Raw genomic sequence first — 25,464 nt, forward strand, 5'->3', positions numbered from 1 at the left:
TTGCAACTTTACCCGTACAGAAGTATGTGATGATTTTGGTATTTTTAATAGTGATGTTAAACTTCAGTGATTAATCACTGCTCGATGTTTAACAAGTTAAAACCTATGGACTAGACATATCGCCGTGCTGAATTTTTTCGGGAATCACCAACGTATGCATATTTTGTACTTAGAAACCATATGACTACGGTTTCTAGGAGTAACATTTCTGGGTTACAAACTTCATTACAACTTACAATTAACAAGTTGATCTTCCACATGGCTCTGCGAGTTTCAGACTTCCAGTAGCAGCTATTACTCCTACTAAACAGCAACGAAGCTGCTCCGGCTTGTACGTACGTACATCCTTGCCACTTTGCCAGGTTAGCCACTGAAGGGACGGAAAACCTTGAACGCACAGACGAGGTCGGCGACCGACAGGATGAGGCTCACGACGGCGAGCGCCTCCACTTGGCGCTAATGCGTTTGGGTGGGGACACTGACTGCATTTACTAGTACTTTAAATTTTTTGTTATGGATAATGCAACAACGACAGTTTGGCCGAGTGGTCTAAGGGGGTGTTTGGCAGGGAGGGGCTAAATTTTAGCCCCTGTCACATCGGATGTTTGGACACTAATTAGGAGTATTAAACATAGTCTAATTACAAAACTAATTGCACAACCCCTAGGCTAAATCGCGAGACGAATCTATTAAGCCTAATTAGTCCATGATTTGACAATGTGGTGCTACAGTAACCATTCGCTAATGATGGATTAATTAGGCTTAATAGATTCGTCTCGCGATTTAGCCTATGGGTTCTGCTATTAGTTTTTTAATTAGCTCATATTTAGTCCTCCTAATTAGCATCTGAACGTGTGATGTGACAGGGCTAAAGTTTAGCCCCTGACATCCAAACGCCCCCTAAGGCGCCAGATTTAGGCTCTGGTCCGAAAGGGCGTGGGTTCAAATCCCACAGCTGTCAGTGTTTTTTTTTCATAATATGTCTCTGTATATTTTTCGCGGATAATATATCTGCATATCATCAATTCATCATCACCTTTTTAGGTGGACTAATTCTTAGCTTTGGAGTTCACCTCGATTCATACGCACGGAGTTCCTACTCTCTAAAAAAATGCAGCACATATTTCCAGTCACAAGAAATAAACCAAGCATGCATGGATTGCAAATTTCCTTTTCTTAAAAAAAGATGGACAAAAAGGAACGACACTTTTACAAATTATTGTCATTTACAGTACAGCCTCTGCTCTAAAATGCCGCTAGCCCTTGCAGCGTCCACATTATTTATTGCTTTGCCTGCGATAGCATATATATATCTACTACACTACACATAATCTAATACAATGAATCAGTAGGTATCTGCTAATTTACATGTTCTCTTCTGCTCTGCAGCTGTCCAACTACTGCAACTCTGAAACACCTCTACAAGTGAAACCTCGCCACACATCATTCATGGATCACAATCACGCACCACCCTTCTCCTTGATGTAAGCTAAACTACGAGTGATTTGTTGTTCTACGCCAAGCAGATTCTGACAAGAATATAGCTGTCTTTCAGGACACCAACACTGCCACTGTCTATTATCATACACAATGGCAATGCGATAGCTGCTTGCTTTTGTACATGCAGCTGACGGCGCATATGATAGCATCAGCTCAGGTGTGGCATCACTCACTGGCGGATTGAACATAGCTCCCAGTTCCCTTCGCCATCAATGAGCTTCAGCTCCAAGGCATGGAAGGGTATCAGAGCTGGCCTCTGTAAACATGGAAATGTTTCAGTCTTTCAGCAAAACTCTAATTTCATTCCTGAGAGCAAGGTATGAATTTTGGGCGATAACAGACAACAGTTCACCATCTTTTTTTTTCCCTTAATACGAACAGTTCACCAATATAAGAATTTTTTGTGTTGTCGCAGGGATTATCCAAGCACTTACTTGTGAGGAAGTGATCACAGTTATGCCCATGTTAGTTGCAAGCCTGTACAGATGTTCTTCAACATCAACACTAGTAGCACTGCAATCAAGAAAAATTTTAGGACCCGCAGTAATTAATTAGCAAAAAGTTTTTTTAAAAAAATGGAAAAGTCAAAAGAGCATCGTGACAGAAAGCGTACTTGGTGCACTCGTCGAGGATGCCATACTTAGGATGATGGAAAAACAAACGGGCCTAGAACAACGATGAGAGAGTTACTTCCAATAAATTCAACTACATATAAAATGAAAGAACAAATAAAGGTGGCCTGACAGTTAATACTGACCATCCCAAGCCTCTGTTGTTCTCCTAGTGACAGAACATCTTCCCAGTTTGGTGTAGAATCCCACCCTTCTCTTTCTAGAAGATACACCAGCCGCACATTCTCTAGAATTGTCTTCAGGTGATCATCAAGCAGGATGGAAGCACTAGATCTGTTTCCTATATTGCCAGAGTTTTCCCATTATCAGGACAAGCAACAAAATAATTTAGTACGTCCTTTTAACCAGCATCCTCCTAGCAAATCATAAAACTATGTTCACACTTTCAAACACATGGTTTCTTACTAATTCAATAGACACATATACCAAAAAGTAAGTGGGCCTACCAGCTTGATGTAACGAGAGAACTTTCATCTCTGCTTCCTCCCTTGAGAGAGGGTATATGATCTGATCCCGCAGAGTACCTAGGCTGGTATATGGACGCTGAGGGACATGAAACATCCCTTCAGAGGGCTTGATAACTCTCCCAGAGAAGGTGGGCCACAAATCTCTGAGCACTCTAAATATAGAACTCTTTCCACTACCATTGGGACCTTCAGTAAAGGTAAAATGAATCCTGTTAATATAAGGTCACTGCAGATAAGAAAATAATGAAGATTGCCTGCAGGAAGATTGCATACCAGTCAGAAGAAGGCTTTTCCCTTGTACCACATTGCATGACAGTTTGCTAGCCAATAGCTTCTGTGATGGTGTTACAATGTCCACTTCATGAAATGAAATAATATCTTCTGAGGATGCACTGATGGCATTGGAAGACACCACGGTATCTGGAGTAATTTTAAAAGCATGTTCAGAATCGAAAGCTTAACTAATGACAGAACATGAACACTAAACTTCAACCCGGCCCAATTATCGAAGTTTTCAACCTTTTCAGGGTGGCAGCTATTAAATTTTCTGCCAACTATTGGCAATTTTGCAAACACACAACTGTTGACAAAACATATAAAGACCACCGCACCATTTTCAGTACACTGCTAGAGACTTACTATTTAACTTGGCATGGTAAAAGAATTGCTATAAGAATGTTGTTTCATAGATTTCACGTGCCAAACTCTTAGGAGGTGGCAAGCTCAACCATAACATGCTGAGCAGGATTCTTCACAATATGTGCTGTATAAAACACCACTAGATTCTGTAGAGCCAGAATTATGCAAGCTGACAGGTCAATAACAGGATCAATTACTACCCTAATATATTGTGTTTTAGTGTTATATTATGCACACTTAAAATGGGCTATATAATTCCTTACTGAAAAATCCAATTAGAGAATTTAACATGATTGTTATTGTCTGTTAGAAAGCCAACGTAATAGTGAGCGAGTGTGGTGATGAACAGGTTTTTATCTAAACCTGTGTATTCTGTTCGTGTTCTACACCCTTTCTTCTTAATATATTGATACGCAGGTCTCCTGCATGTTCGAGTAAAAAAATAAGGTTTGAACTTACTCCTTTGAGCGGCACATATAATCTCCTCAAGCTCAAAGATCCGGTTAATCCCACCAGAGAGTTCAAGGAACTTCTTATGTAACTCAAGAATGTCGCCAAAGGCTATGAAGCTCTGTGACACCACTGAAGCCAAGAATCGTAGAGCATGTGCCAGCTCTCCTGTTACACAAACCAAAGGAACAATGTATTTCGGGATGTTTAAGACGAAAAATAATGTAGAATGGAAGAGTTGTGAAGATTAGTAACCTTGAGTTGAGGTCAAAGCTCTGTCTCCCTTGTGCTCCAAAGCATATAATAGACTAAGACCCCATGTCACATTGTGAGGAAGTTGCTTTGTAACAAAATCATCAACAATACCGTAAAGCCACTGTTTCCTCAAGAGAATCTTTGAGTGGTTAAGTAACTTTACAAATTTAGCATCAACCATCTGATATATGAAAAGAATGATAAGCAGAAAAGTCAGGTTCATGTCATCTAACACAATAAGGGTAGCAGAAGAGCTACTGGGGGGGAAAACCTTTATCAGTTAGAGTTCATAAACATAACATGTCTGTTAGAACTGCAAATACAATTGAAAAAGAACCCCACAAGAACAGTTTCTAAAGTCTAAACACTTAATGGTCTCTACAAATGCCATATAGAAGCATCAGAAAATGGAACTGCTGGGTCTCCACATTATATTATCCTAGCTCTTCAATATTCCATCTCATGTACATGGCTACACGCAATGTGTATAAATAAGCCACACTGCCTGGGATAATGATAACAGTTTTATCTCATAATCTCTAAATCTAACACATTGAAAAAACTGAATCAGGCTGCTACAAGCACTCTTAAGAATAAAACAAGCAAACATTAACTTTGCTAGGAAGGTGCAACAAGGTACGGAAAGCAAACTATCTCAGGCAGAACTAAATATAGAGTAATAAACACAATAAAGCAGTAAGGAAGCAATATCTAGTTTCATAAAGCTACAAAGTGAGAATGTAGTTACATGTTCAACAGAGTTTCTGAGTCAAAAATATGCTTTTTAAGGTAAAAAAATCCAGCTACCTTTCAACAACCCACTATTTACCTATCGTTGCACTTCACAACTGAGGCTAAAATAATCAAACAAGCATTTAATTAACTGATGGTATTAAACACATATCATTTGTATGAACTTGAGTATTATCCGTGTAATGCAATGGAACTCACAGCTTTTTCTCTTGAACCACCACCAAAAAAAGCAATTGATTCAGCATGTGTCCGCAGTCTTGAGTGCATGAACCTGGCAAAAGCTCATCAGATTAGCGCTTCAAATTCTTTAAATGGCACGTTGGCTCTACCAAGACGCAACAACATATGCAGTATTTACCTGAATGTTCCTTCAAGTTCTTGTTCTTGGCCTGAGAGACGACCAAAGTCAGGGGATACTGCTCTCAGGAAGCCCAAACCCAGTAACATGTAAGCATATAGTATAGCAACTCCTCTTCGTCCAGACAAGAGCTTCATTCTCCATGTAAACCTGGTGAATTTGGCTAGAATTATCACAATGAATTCTAGGGTAACTTTAAACCAAGTTCATAATTAGCGATAGATGCAAGGATAACTCACCAAAGAATGTCAACTACTGGTTTTACCATTCCAGTAACTAGGCCAGCAAGATCAGTGGTCAACTTGTCTACATCAAGTGTTAATCTTTGGTCCGCATCAATACTTTTACCTGACATGTTGAATACCTGAAAACATATACCAGGATAACTTGTTACTTTTCCTGTCCATCTCAACCCTAAAACAATTGCCATGCCACCACTAGACAGCATGATGGCTAGGCCATCTCCAGTCTCAGCACTCAGGTTCTTCATCTTCACAAAAAACTAGGAACAAATAAATGCATTGGAGTCAATAGAAAAGGACATGGGGGCTACGTCCCAGGTCAAACCTATTCCCTTATCGTTTTTTATCCCTCTCCAAATTTCCAGCCTGGGTCAATACACGCAAAGTTGATGCCCACTGGAGTGCTGGAGGTACCAGACTCCAGCATCTTGTTCCATCATGTAGACTGGAGCATCCACATTAGAACCTCTAAAGTAATTTGAATTTTTGAGAAGGCACAACTTCTAACTTGGGAGTATTTCTGCCTTATGATTTAACTAAAAAGAACATTTTGACTAGCTCAAACGTGTATCGGGTACGTTTTAGGCAGCGGCTCAAGTATTAGTTTACCTTTGCCATTAAAAGCCCATAATTCAAATTTCAAACAGCTGGCTCTGTGAGGCACACCCGTACAATTACATAAGCAAGTGTCCAACAAAGCAACAACCCCAGCATTTCACACTGAACAAAATAGTGTCCAACTCTCCACTAGTACAGACTGTCACATAAATGATGCATTCAAATGAATATCAGAACAGCTATAACACCACCTACAAAGTCCCGTCATACCATAACTAGAATATCGAGAAGCTATAATGTGCAACAGGTAACCAGTAAAGGAAACTAAAGCAATAATGTGTTTGTGTGTTTTTGCTCGAGGAGATACCTTGTAGAATGCATTTCTTTTCAAATAATATCGAAGCAAATGATTGGTCATGCGAATCCGCCATCCAAGGGCAAGTTTAGCGGTAAGGGTCCTGTACAGATACATGTAAAAGTTTCAATCCTACGTTAAATACTCCCACTATAGAAACTTTGATGATGACGATGATGATGTAGCATGCAATTCACTGATGATAACATTGCATGTTCTTCATTAAAATTTCTTAGCGAGATGTGCATGCAATTAACACCAAACCCTGATACATTGTCAAATAATGCAGCTTCCTAATGTTAAGATAAGACAGAGCATCGAAACAACTAACAATGTGCTGTCCTCATCTATTGCGATGGAAGCTGCTGCTATCTTGCTGCGTGGCTTCCATGCAGGCTATGTCTCTTTGGTGCTTGCAGCCATATCTATAGCTGTTGCCCTATGTGCACTACAGCTGCAGCAACAAGCCCTATGGCGTCCATGTGTAACAATTACCTAGTGATAAATCTTTTAAATGGAGTTAACCAATGATTACCTAAGAGATGGTGCCACAAAAGAATTTGCAGCACTTTGTAGAATACTGACACCAATCAAGCGAATAAAGGCAACTTTATCCTGCTCCAAGACGAACTTCACAGTTGTCCCTGGCAAGATGAGACATATCATATGAGAAATTTACTTGCAGCTTTTCTAACTATGAAAGATATCCAAGGGTGAAAAAGAAGAACCATTCAATGAAGCAATACGATCAGAGATCCATGTACGAGAGAAAACAAGTACAGCAACAGCAAGCAACTGCCCGCCTTGTTTATCAAGTAGTTTAGGAACCTGGGGAGCGAAGGAAATGAGTAGCATAAGAATTTCAGGGTGTATCAACATCGAGAATAAAGTTCCTAGAGCTAGTTCAAGAGGCTTCATCCGATCTATGTGTAGAATCTTCTCCTTTTTTTAATAATTCCTTAGTTTGTAGAGCATTAGTATACTCGAAAGGTTATTAGTTATTACATCACATTAGATGTTTTTGTTCAAACAAAGGAGCAACCAACAAGCAAAGATATCTAAATTCTAAAGTAGGGGCTGAATATGAATTATTGGAGAACACGAATCTAAAGAGGAACTGTGAGGCACCAAGGAGAACAGCATACTAGTATTTTGAGCATTGCAGCTACTCTGAGAGGCAAAGGTCTTGGGTGGCATCGCAAATGTGGAACCCGAGATGTCCGTACTGCATGTTCTATTTCCACCTTAGGGGATGTTGCTATGACCTCTGTAGAGTACGAATGGTCCTTGGACCCCAACGAAGCATTGCTCTGGTGAGGAAACCCATAAAACAGAAACATACGATAAGCTGTGCCTGTTAATGATGATGGAACAGAAATCCAGTAGACAAAAATCATATACCTTTGCCCTGCTCATAAAAGCCCTTTGAACAGTCAGTGCATCAGATTTACGATCAGTTTCTAATGAAGAAAAATCAGACTCTTCAGTGGAAAAGGAAGAGTCCTCCCTGCAAAATTAGTATATTACTAAAACTTTAGTGAATTAATTCAGAGAACATACATTTAACAACTTATTTAAAGGGTTTCAACCTTCTATGCTGAACATTCCAGCCGCCTTCACCGTCCAAGGACAAAACAATATCATGAAATGCAACTAAAGCTGGGCGATGAGATATTGTTATGCAGGATGTACCCATAGCTCGAACCTTCTTGCAAAAACGTTCTTCCATATCAGTCGTTACGGCACTAGTGCACTCATCAAGGATGGCAAACTTTGGCTTATGGTAGAATAACCTGGCCATTCCCAATCTTTGTTGCTCACCAAGGGACAGCTCATCACCCCAGTTAATTTCCTTATCAAGAGGGTAGCGTTCTAGCAAGTATTCCAGGTCAACCTGTGAAACAGGCATGGTTAGAAATCCAGCAGGTTCATGTGCTAAGTTGCACCTCAAGCCTCAAGAAGCCACAATACCAATGCAAATATCCAACTTAGAAAGCATTACATTCTTTAGAAGGTCCACCATGCCATCATAGGTAAGACGTTCAATCTCCTGATCTTCTGTAAGAGGATAGATTAGTTGTTCACGTAGTGTTCCAACAGCCGTGTAAGGTCTTTGCGGGACATAAAAGATCTCCTTATTCAGATCTGAACCAACACCAGGTTTAACAATGTGGCCAGATACCAGTGGCCATAGACCCCCAAGGACCCGGAAAAGGGAGCTTTTTCCGCTACCATTGGGACCTGGAAGAAGAATAAATCCGTAAAATTGTGAATATATTGAGACATAGGCTTATGAAAACAGATGTTTTGTGCAAAGATACATACACTGAGAGTTTGAGATCATAATGAGACATACAAAAAGGAATCTAAAATCATCCAAGAATACATGCAGAACATTTCAACACTATCCTTCAAGCGGGTGTCAAGACTGTACAGACTTCCTTATCACACAATCAAATAGCTGTTGATTTACAAATGGTCTACAGCGTATAAAATAGAAATGCACATCAAGCTAAGGAAACATAGTAACATACATTTGCATATCAGCCCATATATGTTGGGGACTACACTTCAAATCAATTTAATTTTCATCGCAGAAAGCAGTGTGCCAGTCACGTCATAAGTCTAAATTCACAATAGCAAATGTTTGGTAGAAGAAGATTACCAGTGATCAAAAGATTCGAACCAGTTTCTACCCGGAGAGTCAAATCGTTAACCAAGATATTACCTGCAGGCGTGACTACCTGCAATCACTTCAAATCAGAAACTTGAAAATAAAGCACATAAAAAATGAATATGATACTCCAACCAGCATGTTATTATTACCTTAACATCAGAAAATTCTATATGGTTTGCTTCACTGATATAATTTCCAGAAGAAGAATTGTGATTCAATGATTTATCACGAATACCAGACAACTCACGTGAAACATCCAATAACTCACGAATCCGGTCTGCATAGCCACTGTGAAATTACATTGAAAGTCCATAGGCATCACAATCATGATGGTGCAAAGTTTCAAACTCAAAAGCAGCAGATGAGCAGAAAACGCATCTGGAACACAAAAGGGGCAAGGAAGGACCCCACCAAAGTTTTCCAAACAGAAATCAAAGTCACTGTGTTTTGCAAGTAAGCTGACATTGTCCAGCTGTATTCTGCATAAAGTATGGTCTATCGAAATAATCATAAAGTTACTGTGTGTGTTTTTTTATGGACACCAGTTCAAAACTTTAATGGCTCTGCCAATTTTCATGATCTCATATACTAGAATATAGAAAGGTCACCTAACACAAAATGCAACAGGTCAAATCAATAGAGAATAACGTCATAAGCTGCACAAATTGAAAAGTACTTCTGAATTAAATATTATCTAAATCACAAGTTGGCAGCATATCATGAACAGGATGTAACAATTTCCAGTTACGCTCTGTCCAAGCACTACACAAAATGACATAGTGTCTTTGGCTTGGAAAAATATTAAACCACTAAACAACAAAAAGCAAAAGTGAGAATCTTCCCTCTTCACAAAATATGTGGATCATAGCACTAAAACAGTTTCATGAAAAAAAGAAGAAGTTATTTTCAGTCTGCATGTCAGAAATGGAACAGGAAGTATCACTATTGTCAAATTGCAAGGGCATAAAAAAAAAGTAGATTTAATTAGATAGAATGCACCACTGTTCAGTAACTTTTGGAGCAAAGGTTCACCTTCCATGATTCAGACCTATGGGGTAATGATGTAATGTTAACAATTCGTAAAATAGATGGAAAACTGTACCTAAGGATATTTAAACGTCTTGAACTGATAGAAAGAATCCCAAGGGACTGAAACAATGATATGATCACACTTGTGTGATATCGAAGATTGCTCAACATTTCAGCCCTTCCAAGGGTTGATGAATCAGGTCTAAGGTTGCCAGAGAAGAATGGTTCAATGATAAGGACAACTGCCACAGTGGCACCAAAATACTTCAGAAAGAAATCTTGAATCATGCCGAACCACCAGTTTTCATGACGCACAAGATTCAGATGCCCAACAAGAGCATCAAACCTCTGCATAATATGAGATGCTTCTCTGTTCTCACCACCATAAAATGCCACACTCTCAGCATGTGTTCTTAATCGTGAATGCAGTTGACGATAGTCTCCTTCTAGTTGTTGTTCCGTGGATTTCAGTTTTCCAAAAGCAGGAGAAAATTTCCTTATTGCCCCACCAGCAACTAGTACATATGCCTGAAAGCATTTAAATATTATAATATTACCAAGTAATGAGTGGGGGAAGAAACTGGCTGTCATTACAAAATACTAATAGCTTTCATAGAGGTTATTATAGGCTATCACATCCTATATAAGTAAATAAAGCATCACTACCAAGATTTTGTATCAAGAATTTACCATAATCCAGAACACGTATTTTGGACTAGCATACGAACAGAGACGCCAGGTGTATATTAGCCCTTCTGCAACCGCAGCCAGATCATCCTGTACAAGCTCACTTAGTTCAGAAGAGAACTTTGGGATATCACTAGCAATCCTTTGCTCCGGATTTGATACTCGATGATCCACATGTGACATTTTGTAGTAAACCATATTCTGGACATAAAGCAAAAAAGAGTGCGAAAATGTCTTGTCAAAATTGTATTTCAAAAGGAGAAGTATTAAATTAATGAAAAAATAGCTGCTAGCATGTGTACTAAAAGCGCAAGCATGAATAAAAGCAACTGCATTCTCCTAATAAGACATGAAGGAAAACAGGAAAAAATAGCTTCTAAAACCAAAATCAAATATAATCTTAACAACCTTACTGAAAAAGTAATTAATGCTAGCATAAATTAAAAACTGGCAGGCAAATTCAACTAGCATAAAGAAAATGGGAGCACTAGAAAGGGTAAGATAAAAAAATTACTGGTAAACAGCACTAGAAAAAAAAATAGTAAGCACATTTCTTCATGCACCAACCCAATACTATAATTGACTATCACAGAAACGATATTCATCTCTAAATTGTAGGAGAATAGCACATGATGAAACATAGTTCCCCATTTTATGGAATTTCTTTTTTTTCTATGACATAACAGCTACAGTGTTTTATCGTATGCGATCTTTGCTGCACTGATCACTAGTTTTATAAATGGTCCCTATAATCTATGACATAATACCAACAAGAACAAAATTAGTCTGTTGATAGATAAGAACTTAGAAAATACTCTTTATTGGCATTCAAACTCTATAATACTCTTCCTGGTATTCTGAGGAAATAATGCAGGTGAGAAATGTGTGCACTAGGGAGTAAAACAAAATGGAACCAATGCAGAAACAAATTGCAGTAGAAGTACCTCAAAGTAATCAGCATGAGCGATATCGGTTAAAATTTTCTTGAAACGCAAACTTAAAGACCCTGTCAAGTATTTTGATGTCTGATATAATGTGGATTGGAGGAAACATAGTATAAGGTTTTCTATGATCAAGCGTGTAAATGTTGGGACACGCCGAAGAAATGCTGCTTTAAACAAAAAGCCTTGAACTTTTGCCAATCTATGCCCCACAGCAGTACGCAGCACCTGCAAAAAAGAATGTGGTGCTGTAGATCATTAGTAAAGCTTCTCATACTGTCTAAAACTCCCAAAGGTAGACATCTGAAAAACGGAAACTTCTAGCAATAGTAAAAAAAAAAAGAAGTTTCTAGCAATGGTAGTAACATTTTATTAAATAGTCAGGATAAAATGTTTTTAGACATTCGAAATTTTGCCATCAAAACATATGGAAAATGCATTAGACATAGATTGTTTCTTTTCTATTTTTCAGGAAATTTTTTTTGCCAACTTTCTTCATTGACATGGGATTGTTAGGTTGCTTTCCTTGTTAAGAAACTAGGATGAGTAATACAGATTTATTCACAAATGATTCCTTTATATGCTAGCAGCAGTAGGCCAGTTGCAACATTGGAATCACTTGTGACAAGCCAAAAGTTCCAAAATAGAATACATTCATCATAGAAAATGGTGGAACTTACCGCTGTTAATACCAAGCCTAGAAGGTAGCGTGTGCCATTGGGACCAATCTTCTTGAGCAGGATAGCAGTTAGGAAATGCAAAGATTTAAGCCCACTCTTTTTCTGCTTTGTTGCAGCCAATCTACAATTTTGACTCAACCCATCCCCATTGGTGGCCAATTCACTGGCTTCGCTGCCATAATTTGCCTCCGAACGCCTGCTCCGCTGGCTTTGACTTGACCGGGCATAGGCCAAAGCTCCACCAGCAATCAGCGCGCCAGAAACAACCGCGAGAGTCCTCCTGATTCCACACGAGAGACGGTAAGGAGACAAACACCGCATTCCACGACGCAATTGGGAAGAATGGCAAGAAAAAAAGGAGCAAACTTTGTGAGCAATCGGAGCAGACCTCCTGGAAGCCAGAAGCCCCCGTCCGCGGTCCGTCAACTGCAGCAGCTGCAGAGACGGCATGTCGCCGCCGCGAGATGGCCACCCCGAGATCTCACGTACGGCAACAGCGCGGAATCAGGGCGTCCTCACCTCGCCACGGAGCATCGCTGCAACCGAATTGGACACAAGAAAAGTAGAATTTTTAAGGCCAGGTCAAGTGAGTGAGGCGCCATCAGGACGGGAGAGGAGAGGAGAGTAGGAATGGGCGAATTCTGGGGCGGAATCAGGCCAGCGGCGGGGCCTGTAGCGGGAGATGAGAGCAGGCGGCGAAGTCAAGGGTTACCTCGATCTCGGCGGAGGGGGGCTGATCGGAGAGATCGCCCGCCGGAGACGAGGTGGGAGGAGTAGTAGTAGATGCCGCGAAGCAGGGGAGACGAGGGAGAGTAAAAATAATATTGATGAGATTTAAGAGAGAGAGAGAGGGACGAGCACTGTGCTGAAAAGAGAGACTGACAGCGCGACGTGATAGAGAGAGAATCCTCCATGAATCCCCAAACAAAACTCTTGTACGTCGAGGCAGGTGCCAGAAATTTTGCTAAAAGCGTCCTATGTTTTTTCATATTTTAAGTCTGTTTACTCTCCTTTTCTTCCTTGACGTGTAGAAGCTTCAAAATCCTTATTGTTCAGTTCCCTTTATTGGCATTATTACACAAGAAACAATCCATGAAATGCATGTATCTGGACAAACCTTTGTTTCCTTCTCCTCGAAAAAAAAAAAGAGATCCTTTGTCAACCAAACATGCATGAGCATATATTCTCTATTATGGCTCAAGATTCAAATGAAATTGCATTTCCTCATGTTCCAAAAGTCAACCAGCCAAGTACCATAACATTATTACAACTTGCAACACGACTAGTACAGTGATGTAGACAAATCATCTAGATTGGATCTTGCCATGTCTAAAAAAAGAGGCTTCACTTTGAAGATTTGTCTTTGAGAACCTCACTTTAAGGATTTATCTTTACATAAATTACCTAAAAGAAAAGAAAGATTCACATGAATCATGCATTAACCATTAATTGGTGTTATTTTTAATGTGAAGTTATAATTAAGGAAATAGAAACTAGCAAGGCATTTTTCAATAAAATATAAAACTAAAACTTTCTTATTAGAATTCAGGCACTAAGAAGAGCTATACACTAAAAGTAATGAAATCAAGTTATGGGAATTGGATTTCGCCTCTAAAAAAGAATAGGATTTCACCAAAAAAAATAGGAGTTATTAAACAAATCCATTCGATAAAAATGGCAGCTCTCCTTAGAAGGTAACATTCCAACCGCGCATATATATACAATACACACTGTGGTTTATAATACGTCAACCAAGTATTGTAGCGGGTGGAGTATACGTGCCGTAACAATGCTAAACAGGAACATTTGAAGGACTACGATGCAAATGTATCGTGTTAGTTGTTGTGTCAATTTTTTAAGGGAAGGACTTCCCTTTCTTGTGCTTCCAAGCATTATTCAATGCTGTTGGGCCGTTAAGTTGAGGAGCTTACACGGCAAGGCTGCTGCTGAGAGCTGCTGACCCGGCCAACCAGCTCAATATTTTGCACTTGCAGAACGTGCTGGGCACTTTGCATATACAGTTTCAGTTTCACACCTCTCTACAAGCAAACAAACTTAACCGTGGACATTTTCTAGAAGCGGTTTATTTGTTATGGCTTGTGGTTAAAATCAAGTTACAGTGCCCTGATATCCGTTGCCCATGTTGCATAATGAATCATGTCGTCACACGCATGCTTGCAAACGCTGATGGGTTATTTATTATTTGGTCTGCTAGACGAGCTAGCTGATGAATGATGATACTCCCAGGTGATTGACGATTAAGGCCGTGTTTAGTTGGGGAATTTGGGAGGTGCCAAATTACTGTTAGAGCACTGTAGCACACTGTAGCGTTTCGTTTGTATTTGTGAATTATTGTCCAAATATTGACTAATTAGGTTCAAAAGATTCGTCTCGCAAAGTACAACAAAACTGTGCAATTAGTTTTTAATTTCATCTACATTTAGTACTCCATGCATGTACCGCAAGTTTGATGTGATGGGGAATCTTCTTTTTGCATAGTGTCAAAGTTGGGAGTTGGGAGTAACTAAACATGGCCTAAGATGCAAACCATAGGATTGATGTTCGTGGAGGTCCTTGTCGGGTCATCCATACAAACAGGTGTATGGCTGGAACTAAACCAACAACCGAGAATCAATGCCTCTCAGGTGCAAGTGCCTATCGTATGCATGCCAGCACTAATGCTGCTCTGTTTTTAAACTGCTGACATAAGTTTAGGCGGACATACAGCAACTTGGTCCTCACGACGGCGGCGTTTCATCATCAAGTTAGCTGCAAACAAGTAAATTTTATCGATGCATTGGGTGAAGTATAATCCAGTTTAAACGAGTCGTGTATATACTACCTCCGTTCTAAATTACTATTCTTTTTTACTTTTATAAATACATAACTTTTGCTATGAAGCTAGATATATGTATATCTAGATACGTAGCAAAAATTATGTATCAAGAAAAACTAAAACGAATAGTAATTTGGGACGGAGGGAGTAGATGGTAATGGATTTAAACAAAACTACAATATTTCTAACGACCAAGACATTTTTATCCTAAGCAAAGCATGCACATTCTTTTTTTTTCTCATGCATCGGCTTTTTTAGGTAAAAGACGAATACACGCAACACACAACCATGTGAACATGTCCTCACTAATATTATAATTTGTTGTCTTCTCTGTACCATCTCGTGACCTTTGGTATCTTCCTCATTCATTACAACACGGTTCTTTCTTGTAAATAAGCATCAAACACATGACAATCAAAACCATACCTCCTTCAATCATGAAAATAAATCGTTTTGTGTTTGTCCTAATTCAAACATTAATTTTGTAGCTTTCAGCACCAAAGCTGCCATAGTTAAAAACTCTTACGATTGATAATATAAGGTTAATATGAAGCACACTTTCATTATTAGGGATGCAGGTTTTCTTTTCTCGAAGCCATTAAGTAACCAAAACTCATGGAAACTAATTAAACTTTCAACCAGTGAACTGAAGGAGTGACCACGAACCATCTGTCGATTACCCACCTCTATAATATACAGCTCTTTTTATTTGAAGTATTTTTCCTAAATATTTTGTAATAATCTAAGTGGTACATTGGAGGTCATGTCAACGCTCTAATGAACTTAGTATTGGTCATATGAGAAAGTAGTTCCTCAAAATAAAACATGAACAATATATATACTTACACAGAACGCATGTCCGAATTAAAAATGCTCGTCGAAAACTAAATAGCAAGAGGCTAATATGTAAAAAAGATATAAAAATTTGTGAACAAAGGTGGAGTAGTAAATATCACATTTAAAAGTAGACCCGTTACCTTCAGTCACCCATTTAAATCCCCAATCAATCGCCTTAAAGTTTTAAATCGCAGCCAAAGTGAAGGGTAGTAAATATTACGAATACGCAAGCCAATCGGGGGTGCGGCCGTACAAACTTCTTTCTGAGTCAAATGACCAAATGAAATTATGCTCTCTCTTGGATGACTGAGCTTGAAATGAATCATTTACCTGTGCGTATGAGCTGATCTGACGAAGTGGCAAATTTAAGCAGGAGAGCCCCGTGACACGTTGGAGAAGAGAGTCCATCTCTGCTGTAGCAGGAGAAACTCTACGGTTGTTTTTGGATGTTGGGCAGGGCAACCTTTATAAGCGGTGGATATGGATTTGGCATTGTAGACCCCCCGCTGACTCGACTACTGGACTCCCTCCCTTCATTCCTTCCTTCCCCCTCGCACCCTTCCATTCCTCTCTTCGGTTACTGCCCCGCCGCCGCTCCGACGAGATCCAGCCACCCCTTCCCCTTCCATCCCGACCTCCCGCGTCGCCATCCTCCTCTCCTGTTTCGGAGCCGGCGTGGGGCGGAGATCCATCTCTGCGCAGCTCGGGTTGATCTCGTCATCCGTTGTTGGTAAGGAACCCTAGCTTGCCTACCTGCTTTGCTCCCCGCGATGGATTGCTCCCTCCTATATTTCCTTTCGCTGCGACTCGTGAGAGCGTGAGGTGAGGGTGGCGCCCGAATTTCGTAAATTCCTTCCGCCTCACACCAATCCGTCCAGTCCCCCGGTGAATTCGCCCGCACCAAAACTCCAAAAGGGGAAAGGAGTCTCCGCTTCTCTTCTGAGGTTTGCGCTCGTTGCTCTTGCAGGCGGCGGCCATGGCCACCTTCGAGCTCTACCGGAGGTCCACCATCGGCATGTGCCTCACCGAGACGCTCGACGAGATGGTCTCCAGCGGCACCCTCAGCCCGGAGCTCGCCATTCAGGTCCTTGTCCAGTTTGACAAGGTGAAACGCACACCTCCTTGCCTGTGGATCATGTTATTCCTGTCTAGTCTCCTGCGGGAAACCTATGACCTTTGCTTTTCTGTGCCTCTTTTAGTCTATGACGGATGCTCTGGAGAACCAGGTGAAGAGCAAGGTTAACATCAAGGTATGTTCATGCTCTAGCGATGTTATATCAAGTAGATCGTCTAGTGTGCACAACTTCACTTGTTCCTCTTGGGTTGTGAGGGAACGACGAGATGGCAGCCCCTGTTCATGTCATTTAGAAATTGGATTACAGACTTGTATTGTGTGTGACACAACATCGGAAAGCTAATGGCCCCATCCAATTGGACCAGTGCAGCTGTTCCCTAATGCTGTTGTTATTAATTCCAGACTCATGGTTAACATGCTCGATAAATTAGATACCTATATTTTGTGCCCACATCTTGGTAAAGGAATGCCTTCAATTTTCCCCTTCACATACTAAGGACTCTACTCGGTAATCGCTATTGGTAATTTTGAAATTGCACTTGGAGTCTGCCTTGCATCTGATGCTCCGAGTTCTTGACAATACTGCATAAGTAAGGGAACTGTAGAATTTATGGAAAAGGATAGCGAATGCTGGCAAGGTGTGAATATGGCATATGGGCACAGCTACATGAGAGCCTTTTGAAGCACAATTTCAGTTTGCTTAATTGGCATCGCATCAATAACCTTGTATGCAAAAAGTGGATAGTAGAATGTAGATAAGTGAACATTTTGTTCTGGTCATTTTTTCTTCTACAAATGAAACTTTACACTAGCAATAGGGTCAAATGCCATCTGTTGTCTAGTCAGATAGCTGACTCTTAAATGGCAAGTGTAGTGGCAATTTGAATTTCCTTTTCCCATGTCTAAATTGTAGTCGAACCGGATAGAAAACTATTGAGGTTGGAATCTTGGCTAATCTGGAGCATGGAGTAACAAAACTACTGTTGTTCCTATGAATTACATGTTCTTACAGCAGAACATGGTTTGACAAGCTTGAAAATACCAAACATGCTAGGTGCTCGGTGCTGTGCAGATTTACACATGTCATGGAGACATCATAGGTCACAGCCACCACATGTTGCTGTCACTGAACTGTGAGAGCCTTTTAGATTTCAGCTGCCGCGCCCTCTGTGAATCAATCCCTGCTCACCCATGTTTGTAGGATGTCTCAAGGTACAGTAGATTCCATAGGTGGATAACTTGGTCAACCGTACCATTTGCACATTTCCAAAATGACAAGCCTAGGGCTCGTGCAACAATCCTGGCATTTCTTCTGTTCTCGATTGCTGCCCTGGACAAGCTTCAGTTGATTCATGTTCTAACTTGGATTGCTAAATTCCCTGTTTGCATTAGGCATTTTAATGGATATAATTACCAATCCTTGTTTATGGGCTTAGCTGATAGCATGCAGGAGTTGGAATCCATGGGATCATTCCTGCTGCATGTTACGTGGTTATAAAAACTTGAGTGGATCTGAGAAAACCTTTTTTTTTCTTCCATAATATTCCTCACTGCAGTTGCACCCTTGGAAGGAATTCTTCCATAGTCCCCTGCCGTACAGTCTAGGATCCAGCATCTACGTGGCCGTAAGTGGTGGGAACTTGAGAAACTGTCCAGCGCTACTTTTTTGCCCTAACCATTCTGTCATTTTGGACGTAATCCTGATAAGCCTGTGTATACTGATATCTTGTATAAATTGTTGTTCTGGTGATTGCATTAGAGGGCATTATGGTTGTGATGTTTCCCAGACTGCAATACTGGCAGTTTGCCACAAAACACCCAAGTTCCAATTGTTGATGTTTTATTCGAAAGGGTCAGACTCATATATAAAGAAAGTAATCCAGTTTTGATTCTTGTGTTTGTTATAAGAAAGAAAAATGGGAAAAAAGAAATAGTTTTTTATTTATTGCAACATGCTCGTTGATTCCCACCACTTAATCTTAATTTATTGTATCTTCCCGGAGTTGCCTCTCCGGGAATTCATTTTTAATTATTCCTGTATATTACTTTTTTATCCCTTTACTTGATGGTCCTTATTTTATTGGAAATCGTGTAAAGATTAGCTCTAGTTTGCCCGGGGTTTCTCCTCATTTGGCATGTTTGTCATTGTGCTTGTATTTGCACTGCCACCTTGCACAGTTACTAATGCCTGGTCCTGTGTATCTCCAGGGCCATCTGCACACATACAGGTTCTGCGATAATGTGTGGACCTTCATCTTGACGGACGCACAGTTCAAGAACGATGACAACACCGAGCAGGTGGGCAAAGTGAAGATTGTGGCCTGCGACTCCAAACTGCTCAGCCAATAGAGCCCCCCCTGCTTGTGGTGTGGGTGGGGTTTGTCTGGGCACCACAGCGACAGTGCTCTCTACTGTACCTGGCTCCCGCCCGCATTTGCATTGCCGTTAGTGATGTATCTTGTATACAATCTGCTGGTGTTATACCACCAACCAGAGGATGGTACAGCGTGGTATGACAGCAAGCAGCTCCAAACCTTTTTGTTTGAGTTGGTAGCCCGTGTAACAATTTTCGTCTGTGCTTGGATTTATGTGTTGTTGATAATATGGCACTCTAATTCATCAAATGACTTGCAATGAATAGTAGTAGCTGGTTGACGTTGTGCGGAATCATCATGCTTTGCTCGCCTGCTGAAGAGGATTCCATCCATTACTTTTGGTTCTGTACAACTCCTTTGCTTGTTATTTGTTAGCAAGGAAAAACGGAGATGTGAGATGAGAGGGACAGGGAGAAGGAAACCAAACCAGATTGAGATGTATTCTTCACATGAAAGGAGTATACGTACTTCAGAAAAGATGTAACAGCACTGCATTCCATATATACAGTATTTCAAGCAAGTTTATATCTGTTCACCATCATCTGACCTGGCTAACAATGGCACAGCCTGACACACAGCTACCACAATAGTTGGCAACGATTACAGACTCGGCCAGATTTTATAGTAAGTGGCTGTAGGGAAGAGCATTCACTGTCTGAATGTGCAAGGCTGAATCTGAAATTCTGAATGCTCGCATTTTCAACATCTCACTCATCTCTCCCCCCTCTGCTCGGGTGTGAGGCCTCCTTTGCCGCAGCTGGGGCAGCTCTTGAGCCCAAATCCTTGGCACTCGAAACACCTGAAGAAACAATCAGGATACACACATATGACCGACTGATTCCTCTTAAATCCGGTACACGTATTAACAAACATATGCAGTAGAATGCAATGCATAATGGATGGGTCCTACTTCCATCTCTCGAAAATGTTGCCGTTCTTCTTGTTCTTGCCGGTCCCCTGCATCACATCAGCCAGTTCCATTTTTGGAAAGTTAGAGAACGTCAAAAGGAAAAAATTAATGGTAGCATATTCATCGAACTGGATCATGCATAGGATAGGAGTACCTTGCACCCTGGGCACTCTACTGCACCCTTTCCTTTGCATGTCTTGCAACCTGCTGCAGAGACCTGCAAGGGTAAAAGAATCACTCTCTGCATCTTTCAATCCAGACAGTGAGACAGGTAGGAGCACAGGTGACCTGGAGTAGATATGTATAGGCAAAGAGCAGAGATTCAATTGAAGAAAATAAATAATCATATGCAGCTGACGATATGGGTCACATGATGCTTGTGAAATCTGCGATACCATCAGCCTGGCTCCACGCTTGGATGGCATCGCCCTCCTCCTGCATAGCCTGGCCGTGGAAGTCCTCCCTGGCCATGCGACGGCAGCAGAGCCTGTCGTCCTGCACCTCAAGCCGGTGACCAAGCTGCTGCTGGCGGTGGCAATGGCGAGCTCCATGGTAATTGCTAGCCTCAACAGCAAGCTCAGATCTTCTTTGGCTTCTGAAGATTATATTCAGTTGGTTCCAATCACAACACAACGCACACAGATGGCGAGATGGAGCAACCTGCAGCAAAAAGCTAAAGCCAGCAAGCAAGGAAGAAAGCGACTGCGAATTTTCTCTAGCCACGGAGTCAAATACGTATAGTTTTTTTTCTCTTTCTTTTTGTCTAGCTTGCTACCAGCACAAACTGGAAACTCTACAGCATTTTTGTGTCTGGTCCCTCTTCTGTGTGAGTTTGTATGGCCACCATACGATGAGGATAGGCTTCCTCAAAGCCGCGATGTGGATGGGTGCTTGGGATTTGATGGAACGAACCGCACCGCGGCCATTGCCGTAGCCGCCCGTGGATGGCCCAGCAGCAGCAGCTCGCTCTCCCTCCTTTGTTTTCCTTCACGGTAAAACGAGCAACCAGCTTCCCTCGTCTCTCCAATCAGAAGCCGCTAGCAACAGCAACGCATGCCACATTGATCCATCATTCCATCCCCTCTCCAAGAATCCAAGCACCCAGCATCGCTTTCCCCGTCCCCGGTGCCCAATTGGAAACAGGAGGCGTGCCACGTCGTGGCTGCAGACGGCGTAGTGGGGACCAGGAGGCGTCGGGGCTTGCGGATGGCGACGTCGAGGGCCTCCGGCGTGCTGCGACGGGGACAGGGGGCTTGCGGTGCTCATCGGTGGGTGCCTGCGCGGCCGCGGCGTCGGGGTGCCGCAGCATCGGCGGCGGGAATGGCGGTGCGTGGGGCGCACGGCGGCACGGGGCTAGCAGAGGTCACCGGCGGCTACAGCGCGGGGTCGCCGCCTGCTCACCGGCGCCGCCCCCGGAACATTTTCGACAAGGCCCCTGGTCCAAAACCGGGGTCCTTTTGTAACTTGTTTGGATCGCAATTATTGGTCGCGATCCGATTTAGGGGTGTTTTGTAAAATATCGGAAGGAATGTTTCAAAACGACCCCTGATTTGGATCGCGATAAATAATCGCGATCCGATTTTGAGGTCCTTTTGTAAATACTTCTGGATCCAGTATTTGCGGAAGCCCCCCTTCTCCACCTGCGGTGGCGCCAAGCTCGCCTCCTGCCCCGCGGCCGGCGCCAGGCCACGCCGGGTCCCTTCAGCTGACGGTCCCGCGCCACCGCCGCCGCCGGAACGCGTCGCCATCGACATCCCTGCCACCGCCGTCACGCCGCCCGTCGTCCTCATCCTTGGAGGCGTTCCTTCGCCGCCGTGGACATCCCCGCCGCCGGCACGCGGCCCGTCGTCGTCGGTCCCAAGAACCCGACGCGCGTCGGTGCCTTCGTCAGGGCGCTGGTCAAGGACCTGTGGATCGCGTACATGCTGCTGGCCGCGCCGGCGCTGGTGGCGGCAGCGCTGGTCTGGGGCGCGTCCCCGTTCGTGCAGCTCATCATGGTGTTCTTCGCCGGCGTGTTCACGCCGGCGCTGTTCCTCGTCCGGGAAGCGGAGGAGGAGCAGGCGCAGACGGAGGTGAAGGGTTAGCTCTCTGGCTATTATCTCGGCGCTAGCTCCAAGAACAATTGGCTAGTTTTATGTTGTTATAGTTTTTTGTTTGTTTAGGCTTGACATGCTGAAGCATGTGTGTTTGTTCCTTTGTAAATTAAAATTTCTAAGGCTGCTTGATGCTTGTGGAAAGAAAAACAGTCAAGTAAAGCAGTCATGTTTCGTTTAGGCTTCAGATGCTGAGCGACGTGTGCTTGTTTGTTTTTGAAATATTTGTTTTTTTTGCAAAAGGAAATGTTTGTTGATTGCTAGACACTTAGGTCCTTAGGTCCAGTTTGTTTGAGCTTTTGCTTTCCAAAAGCTGACTTTTAGCTTCTCGTCCTGAAATGCTAGCTTTCTGAAAGCTGGGATCCGTTTGGCAACCCAACTTCTCCGAGGACGAGCAGAGGCCGGACGAGCAGAGCTGGATGAGCAACGGCCCGATGCGGAGGGTGGACAGCGGCCGCCGATGAGGACGAGCAGGGGTAGAGGGAGGGCGGCGCGACGCAACGTAGGATGCGGAGGGCGGACGGCGGACGGCGGTTGGCGATGAGGACGAAGAGGAGCAGATGGAGGGCGGCACGACGCGGGGTGTGGAGGGAGGAGGGCGGCAAGCGACGAGGATGAGCAGGGGTGGAGGGAGGATGGCGACGAGGATGAGGTGAGGCCAGGCGACGAGCAGGGGCCGGGTGGAGGGAGGAGGGCGGCGGCCCGATGCAGTGCGGAGGGAGGACGACAAGGGCGGAGGGAGGAAAAAGAAACGTACCGTTTCGGTACTTTACCGATGGCAGACGGGTAAATACTGCCAGAAGCTCATTTTTCCCTCCTTTCAAGCTTTCCATTGTATCGTGGAAAGTTAGAACTTTTGGTTCACAAAAAGCTAGGTTCGAAAGTTTGCCGTTTGCCTCAACTTTCGTCTTCCGGGAGCGAGAAGCTGGCTGAAAGCCTAAACAAGGCTAAAGTTTTTCTACAGTAATAAGTTGCTGATCATGCCATGGTATTCGATTCAGTAGTTTTGGATACCTGGTAGAATTTTGTGATCGGAAATTGCGAAGCAATGCGGTGATCGATCTGCACTGTTCTTGACTTCTTGTGAATCTGCGCGTCCGACTGTCCGAGTTGAGCCAGCGATGAGGGAAGGAACTCGCTTTCGTCGGCGTCTGGTTTTTCGATTCCGGCTCGAGTCGACGGAGCACCGACCCACAGACCTGTACAAGTATCCGCCGGCGCCGCCTGCTCCTACCCATCTCCGCCACGCGCCTACTCCTCTCGCTTCGCCAGGCCGGAGGAAGAACATGCCGCCCCTCCCGGCTCCCTTCTCCACCGGCGCCTCGGCAGAAAATCAGCCGAAGCCGGGGCACGTCGCCGTGAACATCCCGTGCGCCGTCGCCGTCCGGGACGGCGCTACTGCGGCGCCACCGCCGCCACAGGGCCCCCACGTCGTCGTCCTCACCATCCCAGCCACGACGGAGGCGCCGGCGCCCGTCGGCACCACGGCGAGGGCGCTGGTGAGGGGCCTTGGGTCGCGTGCATGGCGCTGGCCGTGCCAGCGCTGATCCTGCTGTAGGCCGTGTCCGAGGCGAGCGGCGCGCCGTTCCTCATGGCCGCGATGCTCCTCGCCGGCGTGTTCACGGCCGCGCACGATTAGCAGCTACGATCTTCACATGTTGTCTAGGTTGTAAGGTTGTACTAATTTTTTTTGGTTTGATGAGATGCCGAAGTGAAGCAAATGTGTGCACAGCAACACAGATATATTACCTATGTAAAAATTCCCTATGCGTGCTTGATGCTTGGCAAAAAAAAATTTTTAAAAAAGGTTTATACATTCATATGTGTTCCACTTCCACCAGGAGCTTGGTCCAGTTGCGAGCCTCTCCTGTTTACGCACTCGAGTGGTCCAAGAGCCCATTTCAGCTACACATCTAGCTGAGGATGCAGAGTGGCATGCAGGCCTGTCCATGTCATTGCACTGGTCTCTATGTCATGCATGTATGCAAGGAGCACGAAATTCTGCATGCAGCCTGTTCGTGCTAATAACTGACACCAAATCATCAGTTGAATGCTCCAACCTGTTGTTGGATCCAGTCGAATTGTCAAGCCTAACTTGCAAGTATTATTACAAAGTAGGCAATTTATCTTAAAAAAAGAGTCACCAACTCACCATAGAAGTACAATGTTTTTAGCATCCTCACCTTCGTCTGTTTCGTATGCTCCACCAGCATTCCGTCGTCAACGTTGTCGGCGTCATCGTCCACGTGGAGGTACGATCCAGATATGCTTTTCTCGTGTTCATAGAGTGGAGATTTAAGGGTAGATGCGGTGGCTTTGGATCCTCTTCAAAGGATCTAGCTTAATGCATACTCAATTTATCGTGCTTCGAGGGGGATTCGGTTTCCTACGACGGATTACAGGCAATGGTGAAGGGGATCGATCCATCTTATCTCAACTTTTATGGGTAGGAGGGAGTTCTGTGATATATTGTTGTTTTCCACATATAGGTTTTGTGTTTCGGTGTTGTTGAATTGATTTATGCGGCTCGATGCTAGGATTCTCGACGGATGTTATGTTTGGTGTAGATCTATGTGGCTAGGAAGGGGTCCGTTGATTTACCTATGGCTTGTGACGAAATGTTGCTATTTTCGACGAGTTCTTTACCCCTTTTTCTATTTGTGTACTTTATGTTGCGATCTCGTGATTATTATTTGTCGGTGATGTTGATGTGGAGGTGCTAGAGGCTATTTTCAGTAGTAGGTGCCTTTTTTTACTGTTAATATATTTTGCCACATCATATATCTTTTTACATTCCATTCCTATACTATATATTTTATAATAGAATTGCATGAGCAACGACAAGACCCGCCTCCCAAGCTCTTGACATGTTAGTCACATGCATTGCATTTTGTGGTTGCTAGGCATGAGGAGGGTTGATCAGTATTTAGGAAGAAAAGAGAACCTAATCAGGTTCCTAGATTAGCGGTTGATGGTGAGGGACTTGTAAATTTAGATAAGATGTACAGTTGTACCAATCAACATGTTAAGGTAGAGGAGTGCTCTTTTTTCTATTTGATGAACCTTTCTATGGAGAGAGACTTATAGATTTCTTACGAATAAATACACAATATTT

General features: G+C 43.0%; 3 protein-coding genes and 1 long non-coding RNA gene across 5 annotated transcripts; 2 read left to right on the forward strand and 2 right to left on the reverse strand.

Moving 5' to 3' along the window:
- Positions 1-1,140: 1,140 nt before the first annotated feature.
- On the reverse strand, positions 1,141-13,098 carry LOC101753765 (ABC transporter D family member 1). The gene is made up of 26 exons (XM_004960503.3): positions 12,936-13,098; positions 12,612-12,759; positions 12,224-12,503; positions 11,547-11,771; positions 10,606-10,803; positions 9,989-10,443; positions 9,036-9,174; positions 8,875-8,953; positions 8,212-8,450; positions 7,799-8,103; positions 7,611-7,716; positions 7,355-7,519; positions 6,938-7,037; positions 6,745-6,853; positions 6,222-6,312; positions 5,294-5,418; positions 5,055-5,204; positions 4,895-4,967; positions 3,944-4,124; positions 3,698-3,856; positions 2,873-3,019; positions 2,579-2,785; positions 2,258-2,412; positions 2,114-2,166; positions 1,935-2,013; positions 1,141-1,756 (listed from the first exon to the last, which is right to left on the reverse strand). Exons 2-26 carry the CDS (start codon positions 12,671-12,673, stop codon positions 1,670-1,672), a joined length of 3,969 nt encoding a protein of 1,322 aa, XP_004960560.1. The 5' UTR covers positions 12,674-12,759; positions 12,936-13,098; the 3' UTR covers positions 1,141-1,669.
- A 3,283-nt stretch (positions 13,099-16,381) lies between these two features.
- LOC101754167 (transcription initiation factor IIA subunit 2) lies at positions 16,382-19,622 on the forward strand. 2 transcript variants are annotated; one of them, XM_022825129.1, is made up of 4 exons: positions 16,382-16,626; positions 16,864-17,001; positions 17,096-17,146; positions 18,528-19,165. In XM_022825129.1, the coding sequence occupies exons 2-4, from the start codon at positions 16,873-16,875 to the stop codon at positions 18,858-18,860; spliced, it is 513 nt and encodes a 170-aa protein (XP_022680864.1). In that variant the 5' UTR covers positions 16,382-16,626; positions 16,864-16,872; the 3' UTR covers positions 18,861-19,165. The 2 variants fall into 2 exon arrangements, with proteins under 2 accessions (XP_022680864.1, XP_004960561.1); XM_004960504.4 differs by lacking the exon at positions 18,528-19,165 and adding an exon at positions 19,180-19,622 and having other exon boundaries at positions 16,388-16,626.
- A 199-nt stretch (positions 19,623-19,821) lies between these two features.
- On the reverse strand, positions 19,822-20,989 carry LOC101754558 (protein PHOTOSYSTEM I ASSEMBLY 2, chloroplastic). Its single transcript, XM_004960507.2, has 4 exons — positions 20,652-20,989; positions 20,411-20,473; positions 20,257-20,303; positions 19,822-20,145 (listed from the first exon to the last, which is right to left on the reverse strand). The coding sequence occupies exons 1-4, from the start codon at positions 20,805-20,807 to the stop codon at positions 20,058-20,060; spliced, it is 354 nt and encodes a 117-aa protein (XP_004960564.1). The 5' UTR covers positions 20,808-20,989; the 3' UTR covers positions 19,822-20,057.
- A 142-nt stretch (positions 20,990-21,131) lies between these two features.
- On the forward strand, positions 21,132-23,235 carry LOC111256705. The gene is made up of 2 exons (XR_002676930.1): positions 21,132-22,335; positions 22,695-23,235. It is a non-coding gene; the product is annotated as an uncharacterized LOC111256705 (long non-coding RNA).
- Positions 23,236-25,464: the final 2,229 nt, after the last annotated feature.

This window comes from Setaria italica, chromosome III (assembly GCF_000263155.2).
Source record: "Setaria italica strain Yugu1 chromosome III, Setaria_italica_v2.0, whole genome shotgun sequence".
Taxonomy (NCBI): Eukaryota; Viridiplantae; Streptophyta; class Magnoliopsida; order Poales; family Poaceae; genus Setaria; species Setaria italica.

Bases quoted from the DNA above. Each gene is read 5' to 3' on its own strand.
- LOC101754558 (XM_004960507.2), bottom strand. From the start codon at position 20,807: ATGGAGCTCGCCATTGCCACCGCCAGCAGCAGCTTGGTCACCGGCTTG. The intron at 20,304-20,410 runs GTACTCCTATCC...GATGTGATGCAG, and splicing joins TAGAGTGCCCAGGGTGCAAG to GGGACCGGCAAGAACAAGAA. The intron at 20,146-20,256 runs GTAGGACCCATC...TTGTTTCTTCAG, and splicing joins AACATTTTCGAGAGATGGAA to GTGTTTCGAGTGCCAAGGAT.
- LOC101754167 (XM_022825129.1), top strand. From the start codon at position 16,873: ATGGCCACCTTCGAGCTCTACCGGAGGTCCACCATCGGCATGTGCCTC. The intron at 17,002-17,095 runs GTGAAACGCACA...TGCCTCTTTTAG, and splicing joins TCCTTGTCCAGTTTGACAAG to TCTATGACGGATGCTCTGGA. The intron at 17,147-18,527 runs GTATGTTCATGC...TCCTCACTGCAG, and splicing joins AGAGCAAGGTTAACATCAAG to TTGCACCCTTGGAAGGAATT.
- LOC101753765 (XM_004960503.3), bottom strand. From the start codon at position 12,673: ATGCCGTCTCTGCAGCTGCTGCAGTTGACGGACCGCGGACGGGGGCTT. The intron at 11,772-12,223 runs GTAAGTTCCACC...TCTTTTTTGCAG, and splicing joins TAGGCTTGGTATTAACAGCG to GTGCTGCGTACTGCTGTGGG. The intron at 7,520-7,610 runs GTATATGATTTT...TTTCCTCACCAG, and splicing joins CTTTTATGAGCAGGGCAAAG to AGCAATGCTTCGTTGGGGTC.